The sequence below is a fragment of the Bombus bifarius genome, unplaced genomic scaffold (genome assembly GCF_011952205.1).
Source record: "Bombus bifarius isolate JDL3187 unplaced genomic scaffold, Bbif_JDL3187 scf7180000010271, whole genome shotgun sequence".
In the NCBI taxonomy this organism is placed as follows: Eukaryota; Metazoa; Arthropoda; class Insecta; order Hymenoptera; family Apidae; genus Bombus; species Bombus bifarius.
In genome coordinates, this window is record NW_022885586.1 from 2,273,726 (window position 1) to 2,289,932 (window position 16,207).

The following is a 16,207-nucleotide window of genomic DNA, read 5'->3' on the forward strand; positions in this document are numbered from 1 at the left end:
AATTCACGCGATTAGAGCCCACGTGGGTAAAGCTCAATGACTCGTCGATGATGCTACAACAATGTTGCTCATTCCAACGACTTTAATTGGCAATTGCGAGGCTGTTAGCAAAACTGCGCTTTTTTGCATCCAGTTAATCGAATCGCTCTCTGGTAGAGAGCCTTCGCCTATTTCCAATTATCCGCGATCCTCACGTTAAATCGCTGACTGACCAATACCAAACGAACTTTTTCCTACTTCGTCTCGTAAGAATAATTAGAGACCTTCTGAGCATCCTAGATAGCGCGTATGCGATTAAACTCTCTACGAAACCCGTATAAATCGAATATGTATACAATGATATATGAGAATTTAAATTAGCACGTATCCTGTGTATTGTCGATAGTGTACGTAATTACAAGAAGGAGGATGTAAATAAACAAACCGGAAACATAAACGAAAAAGCAGGAAATGAAAATAAATAAAACGAGGTTGTAAGCAAACACGCCAAATATATAAACAAACAAAGAAAAAAGGTGAATAAGTGAATTTTCTAAGCGGAACAAGGTCATCGACGCATCACGATCTTCGTATGAAAGTTTATTTTCCATTCGGTGTGTCGCATAAAGCGGCGCGCGATTAAATAATCCCGGCGTTACATCTTTTCACAATTTAGGGAGCATGGAAGTTTGGACATTAGATGGAAACCAAGAGACCGAGTACTCAGGAAAGCTTCTCCGAGAGGAAACCTTGCCGGGGCTCTATACTGGCGATCCTTAATAAAAATGTACGGTCATGGAGCGTAACCGTAGGTGGTGAAGATTGATGAAAGTATAGAAAGGAAGGACGGTGTGTTGCAAGGAAATTTTTCTTTCGTCGAATTTGCCAAAATCAGTCGACGTTAACCCGGATCGCTAACGGAATTCCAATCAGCCTGCGGTTCTCTTTAATTAACGAAGGGTCAGAACGAAAAGTGGCAAGAGCTAAACGAACGTAATCGTTCTCGGGCATAGATTAAAATTTAAGGCGATGTTCTAGTTGCGCGGAGTTTCACAGCTTTCCCTCTCTCTCTCTATCTATCTATCTATCTATCTATCTATCTATCTATCTCTCCATCTATCTCTCCATCTATCTATCTATCTATCTCTGTAATCATTATATACTTACGAGTCAACGAGACGCATTCTCGAAACACGAAGTTACCCGTTGTCTGCGAAAATTAAGTTCCCATCGCGTTTCATCGAAGAGCTGAACAAACGGCAAAGCTCGATACTACCAAAGCTCTACTAAATATCTTCCAAGGGAAACATTTATTTGACGGTTGCAAAAGCACGAAAGTCGTGTCGCGAGCTGTTCAGCGGCGCTTCAAGAGCTTGAAAATGTCGGCCAAGTGTCAAAATCGATGAACATATATCTTAAAAGCGATGTATCCGGAACAGGAGGAGCATCAGGCGTATTCGCGACGTGCTGAAATGTAAAAGCGATTCCACCTAGACAATTTCCACCGACTCGCCTCGAGATAAAAAATTCATTTCCCTGGAAGCACCTACTACTTCGAAGGAATCATTCTCGCGACTTCGCCACGCAGTTTCTTCCAATACTTTCGTCCGTTTCCAAGGATCCTAACAGGGCGTTGCCGTAATTACACAGCCTCCTATTCAGAGTTGCCTCGAGCGTATCCCAAGATGGCAATTCGTCTCCATTCTTCGACTCGGAACGGTCCAACTTCCTTCGAGCATCTTGCGTGCTCCACGTCGGCGATTCCTCTCGGCTTATCATCTCGTCGAATTTATTTTTCTCGATATTACCATCCACGCGCAAGCTAGACCGACCCGGTGAACTTCCTGAAATTGAAAAATCGATCGCCGTATTGTTTTCACGGCGTTACCAGGTTCCGTTTCGAGAAAAAAACCAATCTCGCGCTGCTGGTAAATTGTTGCCACGTTCGTATTAAGCAATCGAGTGCCTCGAAACGAGGCGGGAGTAAATCAAGTGGATCGCGAGTCGGGTTAAAATAATTGACTTTATAAAGGATGGTAAATGGAATGACTATTTCAACATAAATACAGTGGCTCGCGAAAAGGTTGTCTTCTTTGCCTGTAGTCTTCGTATGTACGTGTAAGATTCTATACATATATACAGTTTCATATTAATTTCAAATTTCACCGATATCATGACGATACGAACGCGTCATGTTACACTGACAAGAAAATTCCAAAATATTCTATATAAGACACAGAATGCATACCTAAAACATGCCACTGTATTTCTAGAATATATTATATCACAAATAAAATAACCTTTGATAGCGTCCCATATTGGGGCGCGATATTTTCTAAGGCTGATCGTGCCTGCGATAGAATCGATCGAAGAATTCCAGGAGGACAACGAGTTCGAGTCCCAGACGTTACACGGACGTCGTCTTCTCAACGCGTTACGTCTCACAGTGTCGTGCATCTCCTGTATCTCTCTCTCCAGCTGTTTCTGATGCTCCGCGATGATTCGCCGCTCGCGATATCCTGGCGACAGACGCGCGGCGGAATCCAGGAAATCCGATTCCGGTCTGAAACGAACAAAACGGAATTCGTTATACATCGAGTAGCAACCAAAGGAAACCACGCCCATTAACGACTCGTTAAAAGCGAGGATCTTCTTAGACAGACGGAACCGTACCTCGGTCTGTAGACTTGAATCGGTGAACTGGATGTATACAAGCAGGTGGTCTTCTTCGAACGACGAGAGGATTCTCTGGCCACACGTTGCACCATTTCCAACACGGCCACTTGCTCCTCCCGTGGCAAAAGAGCGGCGACTTCTTGCAGAACCTAGAGAGAAGAAAAAGTTTCGTACTGACTTTACATCCTATCCACGATTTAGCTCTGCACGTCTGGAAGATTTCAAGGAATAGGATAGCCTCCGAGTAGATAAAACGAAAAAGTATTTCCCCGTGTTTTTAAAACACTGCTGATGACGTTAAAACAGCGTAGAAAGGTTCCTTTTATTTAACGAAAAATTCGTTCTTTGCTAAGAATCTTTGGTAACTTCAGCAGCGCTAAAATTCCCCTTTGTTCGATGGTTGAACGAGAGGAAGGTGGTGCTCGGCAGTGGCGCGTAGAACCTGGTTCGGCGGTAGCTAGGATTAAACTTAGTTTCGAAGCGCAAAACGCATTTTCCATAAGCATAAGGGGGTCCCGGTGAATCGGGTTGTCGCTCTTTAAGTAGAAAGTTACTTGGCACATGGAAGACGGAGACGAGGGGCAGGAGCCAAGAGCTCCTCGGTGTGCAAAACGCGCGAGAGCGCTCCGGGAAAGTAAATACGTGTCCATTTTTTCCCTTTTTATTCGTCTTCAGTGGCTCTGGAAAAACATACATCCGGAGTGCCAGAAACACGAGCGAATCTCTCTTTTTACTCCATCTTCGAGACTGTTTCGTGCATCAGGTTCGAACGATTCCTCGGCAAAATCGTTGAAAAATACATATGAAGAATCGCTGACGACCCGGGCGTAATCCAATCGAAAGATCTTTGCAAACAAGCCCGCGATCCGCCAGCGAAAACTGCTTCGATTTCACGTAGACTGATTGGTACGACAAACAGAATGAAAATTTCTCACAGTCACGATCTGGGGGGAAATTCCATGACAACATCACGACGCACGGAGGGGAATCGTTCGCGAGATAAAAAGTTCGAATGTATCGTCCAAAGGAAAACTTCTTTCTGAAACAAAACTGTGCACAAGAATGTTGGAGAGATCGATTTCCATCCAAGCGCTAACACATTCCCAAAAGGCTACCACGGCAGAGGTACACGCAACCGGAAATTAGTTGAAATGGAAACACATGGTGACCTCCGAAGGTCCTCTCTTCGCTGCTAGGAACAAACAAAGCGAAAAATACGAACGCGCACTTTCATTCTTCTCGATTGCGTAAAAGTTTAACGATATTAATTCAAGAAAAACTTCTGTGATCATTCGAGTTTCATTCGTTGAAAAAGATCGTCGAGGACTCTACGACGAAGTTATCGTTACCTCGAAGAAACTCACGATCTATCGTAATAATAACGCAAAGTCGAAGAAATATCAAACCATATCTTGCGCCGATGTAATATTACGAAATGAAATATGTAATAGAAAAGCATATCTTCCTTTAGGAAAGTCTGTCACCCGATGGACAGAACAAACTTTGAGGAGCTTTGAAAACGTTAAATTCTCTACTTACTCTCGTGGGAGATACGAACGAGGAAAGAATCGAGTGTCGTTTATTTTGTTCGAAAGAACAGCTCTAGACGCCGATGCCTCGAACGATGGGGACGTTAATCAGGTAAGTAGGAACCGACTCGGAACCTCTATAGAAGAATTCCGCTCTAACTGTACCATTCTGTACGCGACGGGGGAATTGGACAGAGTTTTATTGATCTTACGTGGAAGTCTCGCTATGGATGCCGCAGATCTGACCACTTTTGAGGCAGAAAGCATCCTCCAAATTGTTGAAATCATTCATCCTCGAATTCTTCCGTTATAACTTAACATTCCGATTAACAATGAAAAAATCTATATGAAATTTTATTCTAAAAGAAAAGCGAAAATATCGTTCGGTACGATGAAAGGTAGGCAGGTTATTTGGTTCGACTCATGTTACTTCACCCAAAGAAAACAGGATCGAAACAATTTCGCAGTGAATGACGTTAGTCGTGGAAAATAGGATCCCAGGACGTCTGACGAAGAATTTCGTCGGTGCTGGTTTATCGGCCAGGATATCGACCAAGGAGGATTTTGGTCTAACGTCCACCCAACGCGTGTAAACTCGTTGACACCTATTAAGCTTGGTTTAACTCGATCCTCCGAGCCCTACGAATGCTGACACGTTTAAGGTTCTCTGGAGACTCGCTAACCTTTAAGAAAATCCCTTTGATCCTGAGGCGAAATCTCATTGAGAAAGTACGCGGAAACAGGCGAGCAGAGGGAACGATTCTCCTGACGGACAATAAAAAAAAATCGGCCTTCGTAAGTGCGGGTTCGTAAGTGCGGGTTCGTGTCCTCTCATTTACAACTCTATCGCTCATCTGTTTCCAGGGGAGCAAAGTGCCTTCTGTCTAATTACCCCCTGAGTTCGATCGAAAGTTCTCGTAATAGCTCGGAGAAAATTAAACTGTCGAAGACATATCAGAATGTCATTTTGATAGATTGATAGATAAACGTTCAAAGAAGTTGGAGCTAAAATTACATTGCAATCGTTAAAAAGCGATTAGAATTTCTATTCTGGATTCGTTTACCGGAACGTCTACATCTATCCTTTAACTGTTCTCTCTGATTTTCTCTTTACAGTCGTCTATTCGTTCATTGAATAAAAGACGTTACTAGCGATCGACACGTCCAACAAGATATTTATATCATTTGAAAGCTGAAAGAACTGCAAAATGATCATATATACGGTAAAATGAACATTAAATCCAGAAGATACGAGTATAGGTAAGAAGGTATGTAATAAGATTCATACTACGGATATTTCCAAGATAAAGTAATTTCCTACGTTATGGGACAACGCATGCGATGATACTTTTTGACAGTCTATCGATATCGTTTGCGAGAGCATCGTTCCCATCGCTACCTTTATGAACGTCGTTGTGGCAACAACCTTCTTGTCGTTATTACGGTAACACGATCCTTTGAAGTAACATCGCAGCCCGATTTTATGATCTCTCCGTAAACCGAGGTTTCACTTCGCAGTTTCTCGTCGCCGGCTTTCCCGAAGCATTAAACCGGATTTCAAACTGCCGCTCGAAAATGCAAGAAAAACGGAAGTCGTTTTGACGCGGGCTAAAAAGCGGACCCGTTCGTAAAACGCGAACGTCTTTTTAGCCGTCCCTTTGATTACGCCCGTTTCAAATTTAATCTTAAGCGTAGACATCCTGGACGAACGCGTTTTTCCCAGCTGCTCGTTCTCTCGAAATTATTCTTCATGTTAATTAACAATTACCGTTGCGCGTAACTGTTTACGAATAAACGTTGCTTTATTAAAATTGAAAGAGTAACACGATCCAGAACAAAAGCTGATTTCTCTGCGCCACCGACGACGATTTAAATAATTTGTTATAATCTCGGTCAATACTGTAATCGTATAGTCGGATGTTTCGTGTGAAATTTAATAAAAGGGCCGATTTAATATACACGTTCCATTAACTCTTATTTGCGCCCCGATTAAAAGTCAATTTATATTCGTCAAAGATTTATGCGAACGGAAAGAGGAACACAAGAGGGGCCGGTCTCTTAACAGCGACGTGTGAGCGACGTTTAATTCGCGTTGTCAAGGAAGAAGCCTCCTGGTGAGAGATAACCCTTCGTCATACATATATACATATATACGTACGCGCACATACGATCACGCGTTGCACGCGCTTAAAGCCTTACGGAACTTTTGGCTCTTTCTCGCTTCTCCCGTTACAACAACCTTTCGAATTTGATTCGATCCTCCCTTTCTTACCTTTAATCCTGTCCGTGAAAAAGCATTAACGACCGATTCAATGGCGTTCTACCGGCGCGAAATTCATAAAGATCGGCGGTTTTTCTATCTAGGGTAGCTGGTCTTAACACGGTTACCAGCGTCGCTATTAAATCGACTGAGACTCGATTATACAAGCGGAGGATAATGGGCCGCCGCGCGTCAGAGAAGAAGCGGATCGTCGGAAATGGCGGAACTCGAGCAACGAAATCTGCAGTTCCTTCAAGTTCCGCCTCGATATTATTGTCGCAGAATCTGGTGCGATTCGACGTCGTTCCAACGTGTTCACACGGCGGACACCCCTGTGAAATTACTGTCCTGGAATTGCCTTCGTGCACCGGAAATCCGTGCTCGTCTAATCTAATGAAACTGCGCGAACTGTGTGTAATTAAGCTGCCTCGCGTCTGCTGCGCGCGGAATGAAAGCTGAGCCGAAACTCCAAACCGAGCAAACACAGTAGAACGCGAAGGACCAGGAACGCAAGTTTCACCGCGGAAATTACTCCGACAAATAATCGGCCATCGAACCTATACCGCATTGCCGTATGATATACTGGTCAAAACGCTTGCAACTGCCACCGGCGTTTGATTTACATACGTTCAAATTGCTGAATTGCCCGTACGACAGTACAGAAATTCGGTACTTTGAAATATCCATCCTGCGACGTAAGACAAATTTCGATCGAAGGATTGCTTAATCTCTCGGCGATATACAAATACGAGGAACTTCTTCGACTACCTTTCTCTCGTTGCGGTAGTTTATTCGAAAGCTTAAACTGTTCTCGATATGTTTGCGAGGACACTGCAGGTTGCAAAAATATCCGAAAATATCTAGAACGGAGAATGTTGAGTTAAGTTAAAGCGGACACGAAAGTTGAGGCAATAAGAAGAAAAATCACGAAAATACGAGAGAGGTTGTAAAGTTTGAAAGTTAGACAACTCACCCTGAACTTGCCGAGGGAGACCATGGCGGAAATCAAATCGCCAGGACCACGATGTCGAGCTCGCGATCTGCTCATCGACGCGACGTATGTCAAAGGGCTGGCATCCCTCAATTCCGTGTGTCCTGCAACCCCTAACGAAAATATTGATTTTGCGCCACGTACCGCATATACGTAACTTACGTAAACGCTTCTGTGATCCGGTGACCGAACATCGAGACATGGACCAGAAATTTGCCTACGTCACCGAACGGCGACGTTGATTTAAAACGCGAAGCCCAAACCGCTCTCTCCCCAGCAACTCGCACGGTTGATCTATCGCTCGGCATTTTCAGCTCGAATTTTACGTGCCCGCTACGTATGAGATTCTCTGGCGACGTCAACGTAAATCTTTGTCTCTTCCGCGCGTTTAGCCTCGCTCAACGAATGACACTGCTCTTCAATTCTTAATGCCAAACACGTATATTCTATGCACGATCGTGGCTAGATAGGGCTACCATACCGTGGAGAAAAGATTTTGTTCGATGGCCTTTCCAAAGCTGAGTGAAAGGATTTCGGCTACTACTATCCTCTGTCCAACAATAGGGATAATTTTAAACTTCAGTTGAATCACGTTCGATGGGAACAAAAGATGTCAGCAGGAAATAATGCTCACACGAAAATCTCACATAAATCTTTATCAAAAGAAGAGCGAATATTTTTTTGTTTATTTTCGTGGTTTCCCAAACAAAGCTTTTTACGCGAGAAACAAAAGCCCCGCGAATGACGTATTGGAAAAATTGTACAGAAATGGTTTCGTCCGGTTCTACGGTATCGACCTTTTTCTCTCACCGATGCGGCAATGGCAAATGCGAATTTATACGCAACACGGAAATAATTAATTTCACTCGTTTCTATTAGCCGTAAGAATATTAGACTAATGTTTTCCAACAACCGTAACTAGAAGTTTCACGTGAAAACGGAAACTCACTCGAATCACGGTTGCGGCTCTAATTAATTCTCGAAACTCGAACACTCGGCCGAAATTCGTTATTACTGCGTGACAGTTTCCGCGAGTAAGATAGCGAATTCTTGTACCTATAATGTATACTACTCCGTTTACTCGTTTATAAATTCGATGGAACAAACCAGTAAATATCTTATATTTCCTCTAACCTTTCTTTTCAATCGAGGCAATAGATCCTTGCAACTTTGATAGAAAATCAAATAGCTCGCTGATTCTGTAATGTATACTTTTCTTCCTCACGATCGTACTGACACTCCTAGCTTTGCTCCACGTGGAGAACGAGCTGAGGCTCTTGTTCTCTGTGAAAGTTAAGTTGTATTTAATCGCCCTGTCTCTGGGAAGAAAAATCAGACGCAGAGAATTCCCCGAACGCTCGATCATCTTCGTCATATTTTCTGCCCAGCGCCAACCCTTTGATAGATAGTCCACGATCCCGTTAGCAGGTGATATTTCCTCGCTTATCACAGATTTACAGAATATCGATAGCGATTGCATCTCGGAAGCATAGACCTCCTGTCCCTTTTTCCAAGACGTTGCACACCAACCATGTTCGTGAAGGCTGTTGAAAAGATTGTTCAGATATGGACGTAGAATAGGCTCGAGAAACTTTCGATCATAGTCCATACCTTGAACAATGAAACATACTTAAAATTAAAATAAAATTTGGTATTTCATAAATAAACCGTGGATATTCGTGCAAATATTTTTATGAACACGACTAAAGAAACAAAATCTAAATAGAGATTTATTTCACCTACTACGAGTATTTTACTTTGGATATTTTATATATTTTTGCACAGCATTCTATACATTTTTGAATCTTGAATTTTTTCATAAATGCACAAACACTCACAGTTTATTCACGAATAAATATATTCCTACCGAAGTATAACCATTGTAAAAGTATTTTGGTCATTATTGGAAAAGATTCCAAATCCATATTGGCTGTTTCTCTATCTCTTGCGATAACATCGATTAGCAGTCCGACCGAATAATCGAACTGACTGCTCGTATTGCAATGTCTTCTTTTCTTTGATTCCTTACGATGATCGTTCATTCGCAGCTTGCGACTCGCCATCGGATAACTCTGGTTCTTGGCCTGTGTTAGAATTAATTTCAATAGGAACACGAGATTCTCCACTTGTTCCGTCATACAGTAGGATAATTCCGAGAAATTCGAGTAACTATAGTTGTCCGGGTAGTTCTATCAACACAGAAAACGAGTCTTTGTCATACTATCGGGAGCTGTAACAAGCAGCAAGCTATCCTGTCGTGGAAATTCTACCTGTAACAAAGCGTTCTTTGCTCGTACAACTTGCTCTAGGATCATGCTAAAATATTCCAACTGTTTCTGGCTATATCCGTAATCCTCGTTGGACGTTTCTCTGGGCAACGCGGCAATGATATCTCGCCATCTCACAATGAGCTCATTCTCCATAACGTCTAGAGGTCTTGGTACATCACGTGTCATAGAGAAGGAACGATAATGAAGAGTTTCCAAGTAAGATTCTAACAATCGATGATCAGAGACGTAAGAGTCCTCGTGATACGCCATTCCTCCTTCAAAATACAAAGACATGAATTCTATGGGCTATGGACTATGAATTATATTGAATTCAAGTCGCGCGCGTCCGTGCTAGTAAATTTTCAAGCGTCTTAATTAAATTACGCTACGATTAAATGATACACATCGTTGGACGTAACAGGCGTGACGCGAATAAACGGGCAGCCGGTGAGTAAAGCGCGATGAAAAACGGCGGTTCGATCGAAGAGTATCATCGAACAGCTTATGAATGCATACAAATTGTCGATACATTCAACATTCTCAATAATGGTACACGTCGTTATCATCGCTAATTAAGAATTTCCATGGAAACCAGACGAGCCGCGCGTGTCGCCGAGATATTGATTGTTATACGGAAAATAGCAGCAAAAAGAAATCGGAGATTGGATAGAGCGAGCTCGACGAAAACAACACCGGTTCCATTCTTCTAACACACTTTTTTTTTTTGCTCAAACTGAATTACCTCTCGCACATTGTAGCATCACGTTGCAGCGCGGATGAAAGTAACACCTCAGGCTCTGGCATTTCAGAGCAGCGACTAACTCGTCCAACGCTAATAGAACATGACACGAAAGGGTATCGGGCGCCCAGCTCGTCAACGGATCCGGTCCTGTTCTTTCTAGAGCCCATCGGTGCACAGTTCTCAGAATGTGTCTGGAAACTACTTGTAAGCGATCTGGAGGCGAGGGGCCGTTTTTCCATCCTGCCTGAAAAAATTTCACTCGTATTTAAATTGCGAACTTTTATGCATTTATGGAGAATTTAAAAATGTAGAAATTTGCGCAATTTACGCATGATATGCAAAAAAGTATGTTAGATATGCGTAGCATATAAGCATCGGATGCCTTTTAGCGTTTTTGACAACCGATATATTCTATTATGATCTATATACATATACATATTACTATTAAAAATATTCACAGTCTACCCATATTTATGTACGAATAGTCATTGTTAAAATAAGAATGGCGATCAATAAAGCGCAACGAAACTAGTCCGCAAGTAGAGGAAGGAAAAGAAGGAAACTTTAAAAATCGATTCAACTTTTCTCATTACGTATTCATCGACACGCCGCCGATTACTGCAGTTTCGAGAGGGCAGATAAATTATTTTTAAATCCATAAATTGTTAACAATAACATTTTTATTAAATAGCTAAGAACGCAATGGAGTGGTGTGAGAGAATAGGTGGATCTCAGGCTTCAACGCTGGAGTAGAATCTCTATCGTGAAAAGAAGAAGGTAAGGAAAAAAGAAACTGGTTCGTGTCAGAGGAGGGATGGCTCGTATTTCAGAAATAGGCCAAAGAATTGAAGATCGCGTGAATGCAAGCTCGTCTGTGTGCGGATACGATGCACCAGCTAGATGCACGTTGAATTATAGCAGAGACGTCGTGTAAAATCAGTCGTTGTTCCCCTGCGACAAGTGCAAAGGTATGATATGCACCTAATATTCCCATAGATGAAAACGTCAAAAGGAACAGACCAAGCTCGCCTTGGAATATCTCTAAGACGATTGTCGCCAGCGACGTCCAAAAAAGACAAATGATATATCCAACTGAGTTATTCAAATGTAAAATCCATCGAGACAAAGTGTATCTGTCGAGAATGCAACTGGGAATCGGATTTAAAATATTGTATGCAACATCTTGTAAAACAGAACAAAGTAGGGATATTTGAGTCGTCTCGTCTTCAACGTTTTAAAATTCTATATCTTGAACTTTGCATAGAATAATCAAACTTGTATATTATAAGAAATCATTAGTCTTTGAGGGAGTACTATGTATTTTTATATCTAATACGAAAAAAATATAAAAAAATGGAAGAATAATCCTGTCGTAGAACCAACGAAGCGGTAACTTGCAAAGTATTGATTGATCGAAGGATTGATTACCTTTGGTTTCATCGGTAAATGCAAAGTACGGCCTTCGCGCAGCTCATATAAAATTTCCAAAAGCACGGCTTCAGTGAGGGCTGGTACACTGTCGGCGGCATAGTGTTGACTCATAATTTTCTCGGCTGCCGGAACACGTACTCTCCAGAGAGTTGCTCGGTTCTCGCAACGTGCACCGGAATACGGACCAACGACTACCGCGTACATCCCCTGGAACAGCAGCGACAAACAGATGACGCGAAACAAACGAATCTGTCCATTTGGGCAAGAATATGGAAATTGCCTAGCCAAAATCAAATCTTTCACTCTCTCTCTCTCTCTCTCTCTCTCTCACACACACACACACACATTTACATACATACATATACTGTCGAAAGTTCCGAAGCGAGACATTACAGGCACGTATACTTGGGAAAAACTCATTTGCCTTTGCTTTTCCATTAACGCATCAATCGTATAAAGTGGCACCAGCAAACGAGTTAATTCGTTTAAATGGTTACCGACTCTGTTACGTTCGCGGAATCAAAAGGGACTCGCGCGGTGAAACGATATACCAGTCTCTCGTTCATTAATTTAATTTACCAGTGAATCGGTTGAATCGCTAATAACTTCAACCAACCAAGGATTTACCTTGCGGACCTCATGCAAATCGATGTTTCAAGCAATCCTCGTTTATACGAAACAAGCGTTACATCGTCGCGTCGGTTGTGCAGCACTACGTTGCACGAGCTATGCACTCGACACGCGTCACGGTACACGGTAAACCGATAGATCGTTAGAGCGTAGCCAGGAATAATAAAAGATCTCGTCGGCACCGTTTGTTGCGGAATGCAATACTTAACTCGAGATAGTAGCTCCGATGAAAAGTGTGAAACAGAATTTGACGAGAGCACTCGAGACTTTTTGCGAGAAGGCATCCAATGCTGCATATTGGAAACAAGTGCACTTAAAGCACCTCGTTCAAGAAAACCTGCGTTTCTATTACCTTATTTTCCACCGATGAAGAACGCATAGTTTTTGGTTTTTAAAACCTCGTCGATGATTCCCGCGCTATTTAATAATCGTTTATCTACGAACGATATAATGAGGATAATCAATGCTCTAATTACATGACGCGTGCGTAGAACGCGAGTTAATAAACTTCACTTTTCGATACTTTTGTATTGATGAAATGAAGCGGAATAAGTGCCGACGCGATAACGAACTCAAAACTTGATGAACAGGTTACGATCGATCAATACGGTGTAAAAATAGAATCAAAAAGCACGCAAATTGATATCGTAGCACTTATTTTTTTATATACACGTACACTTTGCGCTGCAGTGTAATGAAGAAGAGCATCGCAATGATAGAGAGGTATCCGTTGAGGATAGTCCGCTAAAGTGGGCCACGACGACACTCCGATACCGATTAGTAGCCTGACTTCAACTTCGCGAGCTTTAAATTTATCCAATCCGATTCTAAGCAGTATCCCTCCGGAATCTTCGATCAAGGCCACTCGATGATTCCTTGGCTCTGGTAATGGTCCGTCCGAGACAGCTAGAAACAATTACACGATCCTGTTATCTAGGGAACACTGTTAAAAATCACATCGTTAGCTACGGTTATTGTTTCACACGAGACTCGGCACGACTTGATTTATAAGATACTCCTTAATACGGTTATACGGAAACTGGGCATGCTTGCTGGGTGCTCGTTATTCTAAATCCCTTACAGTCGTTATTAAGCAACTTTGCTCGAGCGCCTTGTCCTGATTTATTGAACGCTCGGTATATCGAATTACCAAGTTACTTCGTACATCAGTTATTTAGTACAAGCAGAGGCTAACAGGGACAGAGAATTAAGAATGAAAAGAACGATTAAAAGAAAGCGAAAACGAGAACGAATCGTTGAGAATGGGTTTGGGGACACGCGTAATGCCAAGATAATATTACATTGATAAGGAGCACGAAATGGAGAATTGGATGAATAATAACGAAGCGATGAATACTTTATTCTTGTTTATGGTCCCTCGACGAGTGACTCTTGTCGACTGCGTTGCATAGAAAGAATTTATCGCGCATTTCTATTCTCCTTAAATTAACAAAAGCGTTTAAATATAATTTAAAACATTACCTGATCCGTAAAATATTCGACAGTGGTCCGGTTGCTTCAATATCTTGTCGAGGATTTCAGCATCGACCACTTGACCAGGTGAAACACAAATTCTGTCATTCGTTTGATCTCCAACGTCTGAAACAGCGACTCCACATTTGTCCCTGTTTAATTTGTTTAATTACTCTGTGAACCGTTCCGCAAACTAAAGAATTCGGTAGATACGAAATACCTCGTTTAATAGCTGTGGCCAATAAATTTGCTAATTTGGCTTTTACAAGATCTCTCCTCAACCTTCCTGCGACATCCACGTACTCCCGCCAGACTTCCGCCCCAACGCCAAGCATCTTCAGCCGAATAAAGCCCGGTAGAGAGGCATCCTCCTCGACACACACCGTCGAGCGTCCCTGCTCGGGACTTACACTCGAAATCGACAATGCATCTATCCGCAGCAGATATTCAAACCTACCTTGCTAAAAAGGAAAAAAAAATATAATTCGAAAGTATTGGTACTTCTTCTTCCTATGAGGTTTACCAGCTTCTCAACTTCACGTTATGATTACAATTCCAGAAATTCCGATTTCCTCGCCCTTTTACCTTTATTCGTCGAGGTTCGTTTAATGAAACGAGAAACATAGATGAGAATCTTCGATCGAGATTACCAGCGCTTCGCATCAATCGTTGGACCAATCTTTCCACGATAGCTTCGATCGCAAAAGCGTTAGAGGAATCTGTAACAAATCCATTCGATTCGACACTCGATTGGTAAAACTCTGGCAGCTCACAATTTCCTCTTGAATTCAATATTTTTATTGTTCTCAACGCCTCCACAGACAGAATCTCTCCATTGTTCGCCGAATCAAAGAGTAAGATTTATTGAGAAACTGGTTAAGCATTCACCATTCTGAGCCTCGTCGACCAGTTTGCGAAAATACGTGTTCAGGTTGCACAGCTGACCCTTGGTGAAAGTAAGCTTCGTAGTCATTAATCGAATGCTGCCCTTCTTGCACGATGATCCACTAGGTGTGCAGCCCATCCTCTTCCGAAAAGAAGACAACTTATAATAAACAGACATTTATCACAAATTTGATACATCGATCTACAAAACTATAGAACAATCAATATTTTTCAACTCGAAGGAGGAAAGGAGGAGAACTTGAAATATTTTTTTCGAAGTAAAATGTATCGTTATAATTCGTTTTCTGAATCAATCAGCATCACAATGAAAAGCAGGGAGTTAATCAAGAAACGATGCAATAAATTATTACAAAAGATCAGTATTTCGAGAAAAGGGTTTCAAAAAAATTGACAAACACAGACTTATGCATTCATTTCCTCCATTATCTCCTGCGCCTAAATAATTTACCGAAATAATTTATGTAGGATATTCCACAAAGATGCACACTCTACTTTCTCGACAGATTATATGCACATGCGTATTTCTGTCAACTTGTTACATAATTTTACGTTTATTCATCGTGATAGCAACCCTTTTCTGCCCGTTGAATCTTGCTCGGCTCCCTTCTAATCGTCTCGGATGACTCGTCTTAAGTAACATCAATTTAAACGTAAATATATTCTAAGGATTTCGCAATAATGTAAGGAATATTTCATCACACGCGAAGACAAAAAGATTCGCTTCATTTTACTTTCAGTACGTACCTTCGAAAGGACGATGAAGTCACAGGCATAGATTCACGGCAAACACTGAACGAACACTATATCACGGAGCAAAGCCACCGAGTGACGTTTCCATTCCATCCGGAAAGATATTGACACTCTGCGATCGTGACCATGTAAATGCACCGAATGCCAATTATTATTCAGCAGATCGACTAACAATACCATCACAGTGTTCGGCCACCGGAATTACTTCCGATCCTGATTGTGTGTGCTTGACTTCCGCTCCGATGAACGTGTATCCGTTGCTTCCTATACATTATGTTACCATTACAATGTTTCCTAACTACGCGTACAGAATCTTCGAGTTCACTCTATGAGCAATAAAAAATAGATCTAAAATTGTTAAATCACAGATCTATAAATCATTATATATTGAAGTCACACCTACATAAATCATAAATCATTTTTTCTCAAATATCTTTACGTTTTCGTTATTTTACTATTATAGATATATAAACTATACAACTAATTTCAAGAACTTAATCGGAATCGTAAAAGAATATAAATAGATAGTCATCTTACGTAGCTGATAGACCTTATCTGTTCTGTTACATG

General features: G+C 41.7%; 1 protein-coding gene across 2 annotated transcripts; it reads right to left on the minus strand.

Annotated features, from left to right (window-relative positions):
* Positions 1-1,076: 1,076 nt before the first annotated feature.
* Positions 1,077-16,063, minus strand: LOC117216494. 2 transcript variants are annotated; one of them, XM_033463212.1, is made up of 16 exons: positions 15,632-16,063; positions 14,870-15,008; positions 14,567-14,700; positions 14,202-14,442; positions 13,991-14,107; positions 13,185-13,414; positions 11,876-12,085; positions 10,448-10,691; positions 9,706-9,980; positions 9,303-9,624; positions 8,570-9,046; positions 7,418-7,548; positions 2,653-2,804; positions 2,280-2,542; positions 1,530-1,823; positions 1,077-1,446 (listed from the first exon to the last, which is right to left on the minus strand). In XM_033463212.1, the coding sequence occupies exons 2-15, from the start codon at positions 15,003-15,005 to the stop codon at positions 1,543-1,545; spliced, it is 3,213 nt and encodes a 1,070-aa protein (XP_033319103.1). In that variant the 5' UTR covers positions 15,006-15,008; positions 15,632-16,063; the 3' UTR covers positions 1,077-1,446; positions 1,530-1,542. The 2 variants fall into 2 exon arrangements, with proteins under 2 accessions (XP_033319103.1, XP_033319102.1); XM_033463211.1 differs by having other exon boundaries at positions 1,077-1,823.
* Between the last annotated feature and the right edge of the window lie 144 nt (positions 16,064-16,207).

What these genes read in the sequence shown, in the direction of transcription:
- LOC117216494 (XM_033463212.1), bottom strand. Translation starts at nt 15,005, where the DNA reads ATGGGCTGCACACCTAGTGGATCATCGTGCAAGAAGGGCAGCATTCGA. An exon ending in TCGAATATTTTACGGATCAG is followed by an intron (nt 13,415 to 13,990) that starts GTAATGTTTTAA and finishes AATTGTTTCTAG; the next exon opens with CTGTCTCGGACGGACCATTA. An exon ending in TCTCCCTCGGCAAGTTCAGG is followed by an intron (nt 2,805 to 7,417) that starts GTGAGTTGTCTA and finishes TCTTCTCTCTAG; the next exon opens with GTTCTGCAAGAAGTCGCCGC.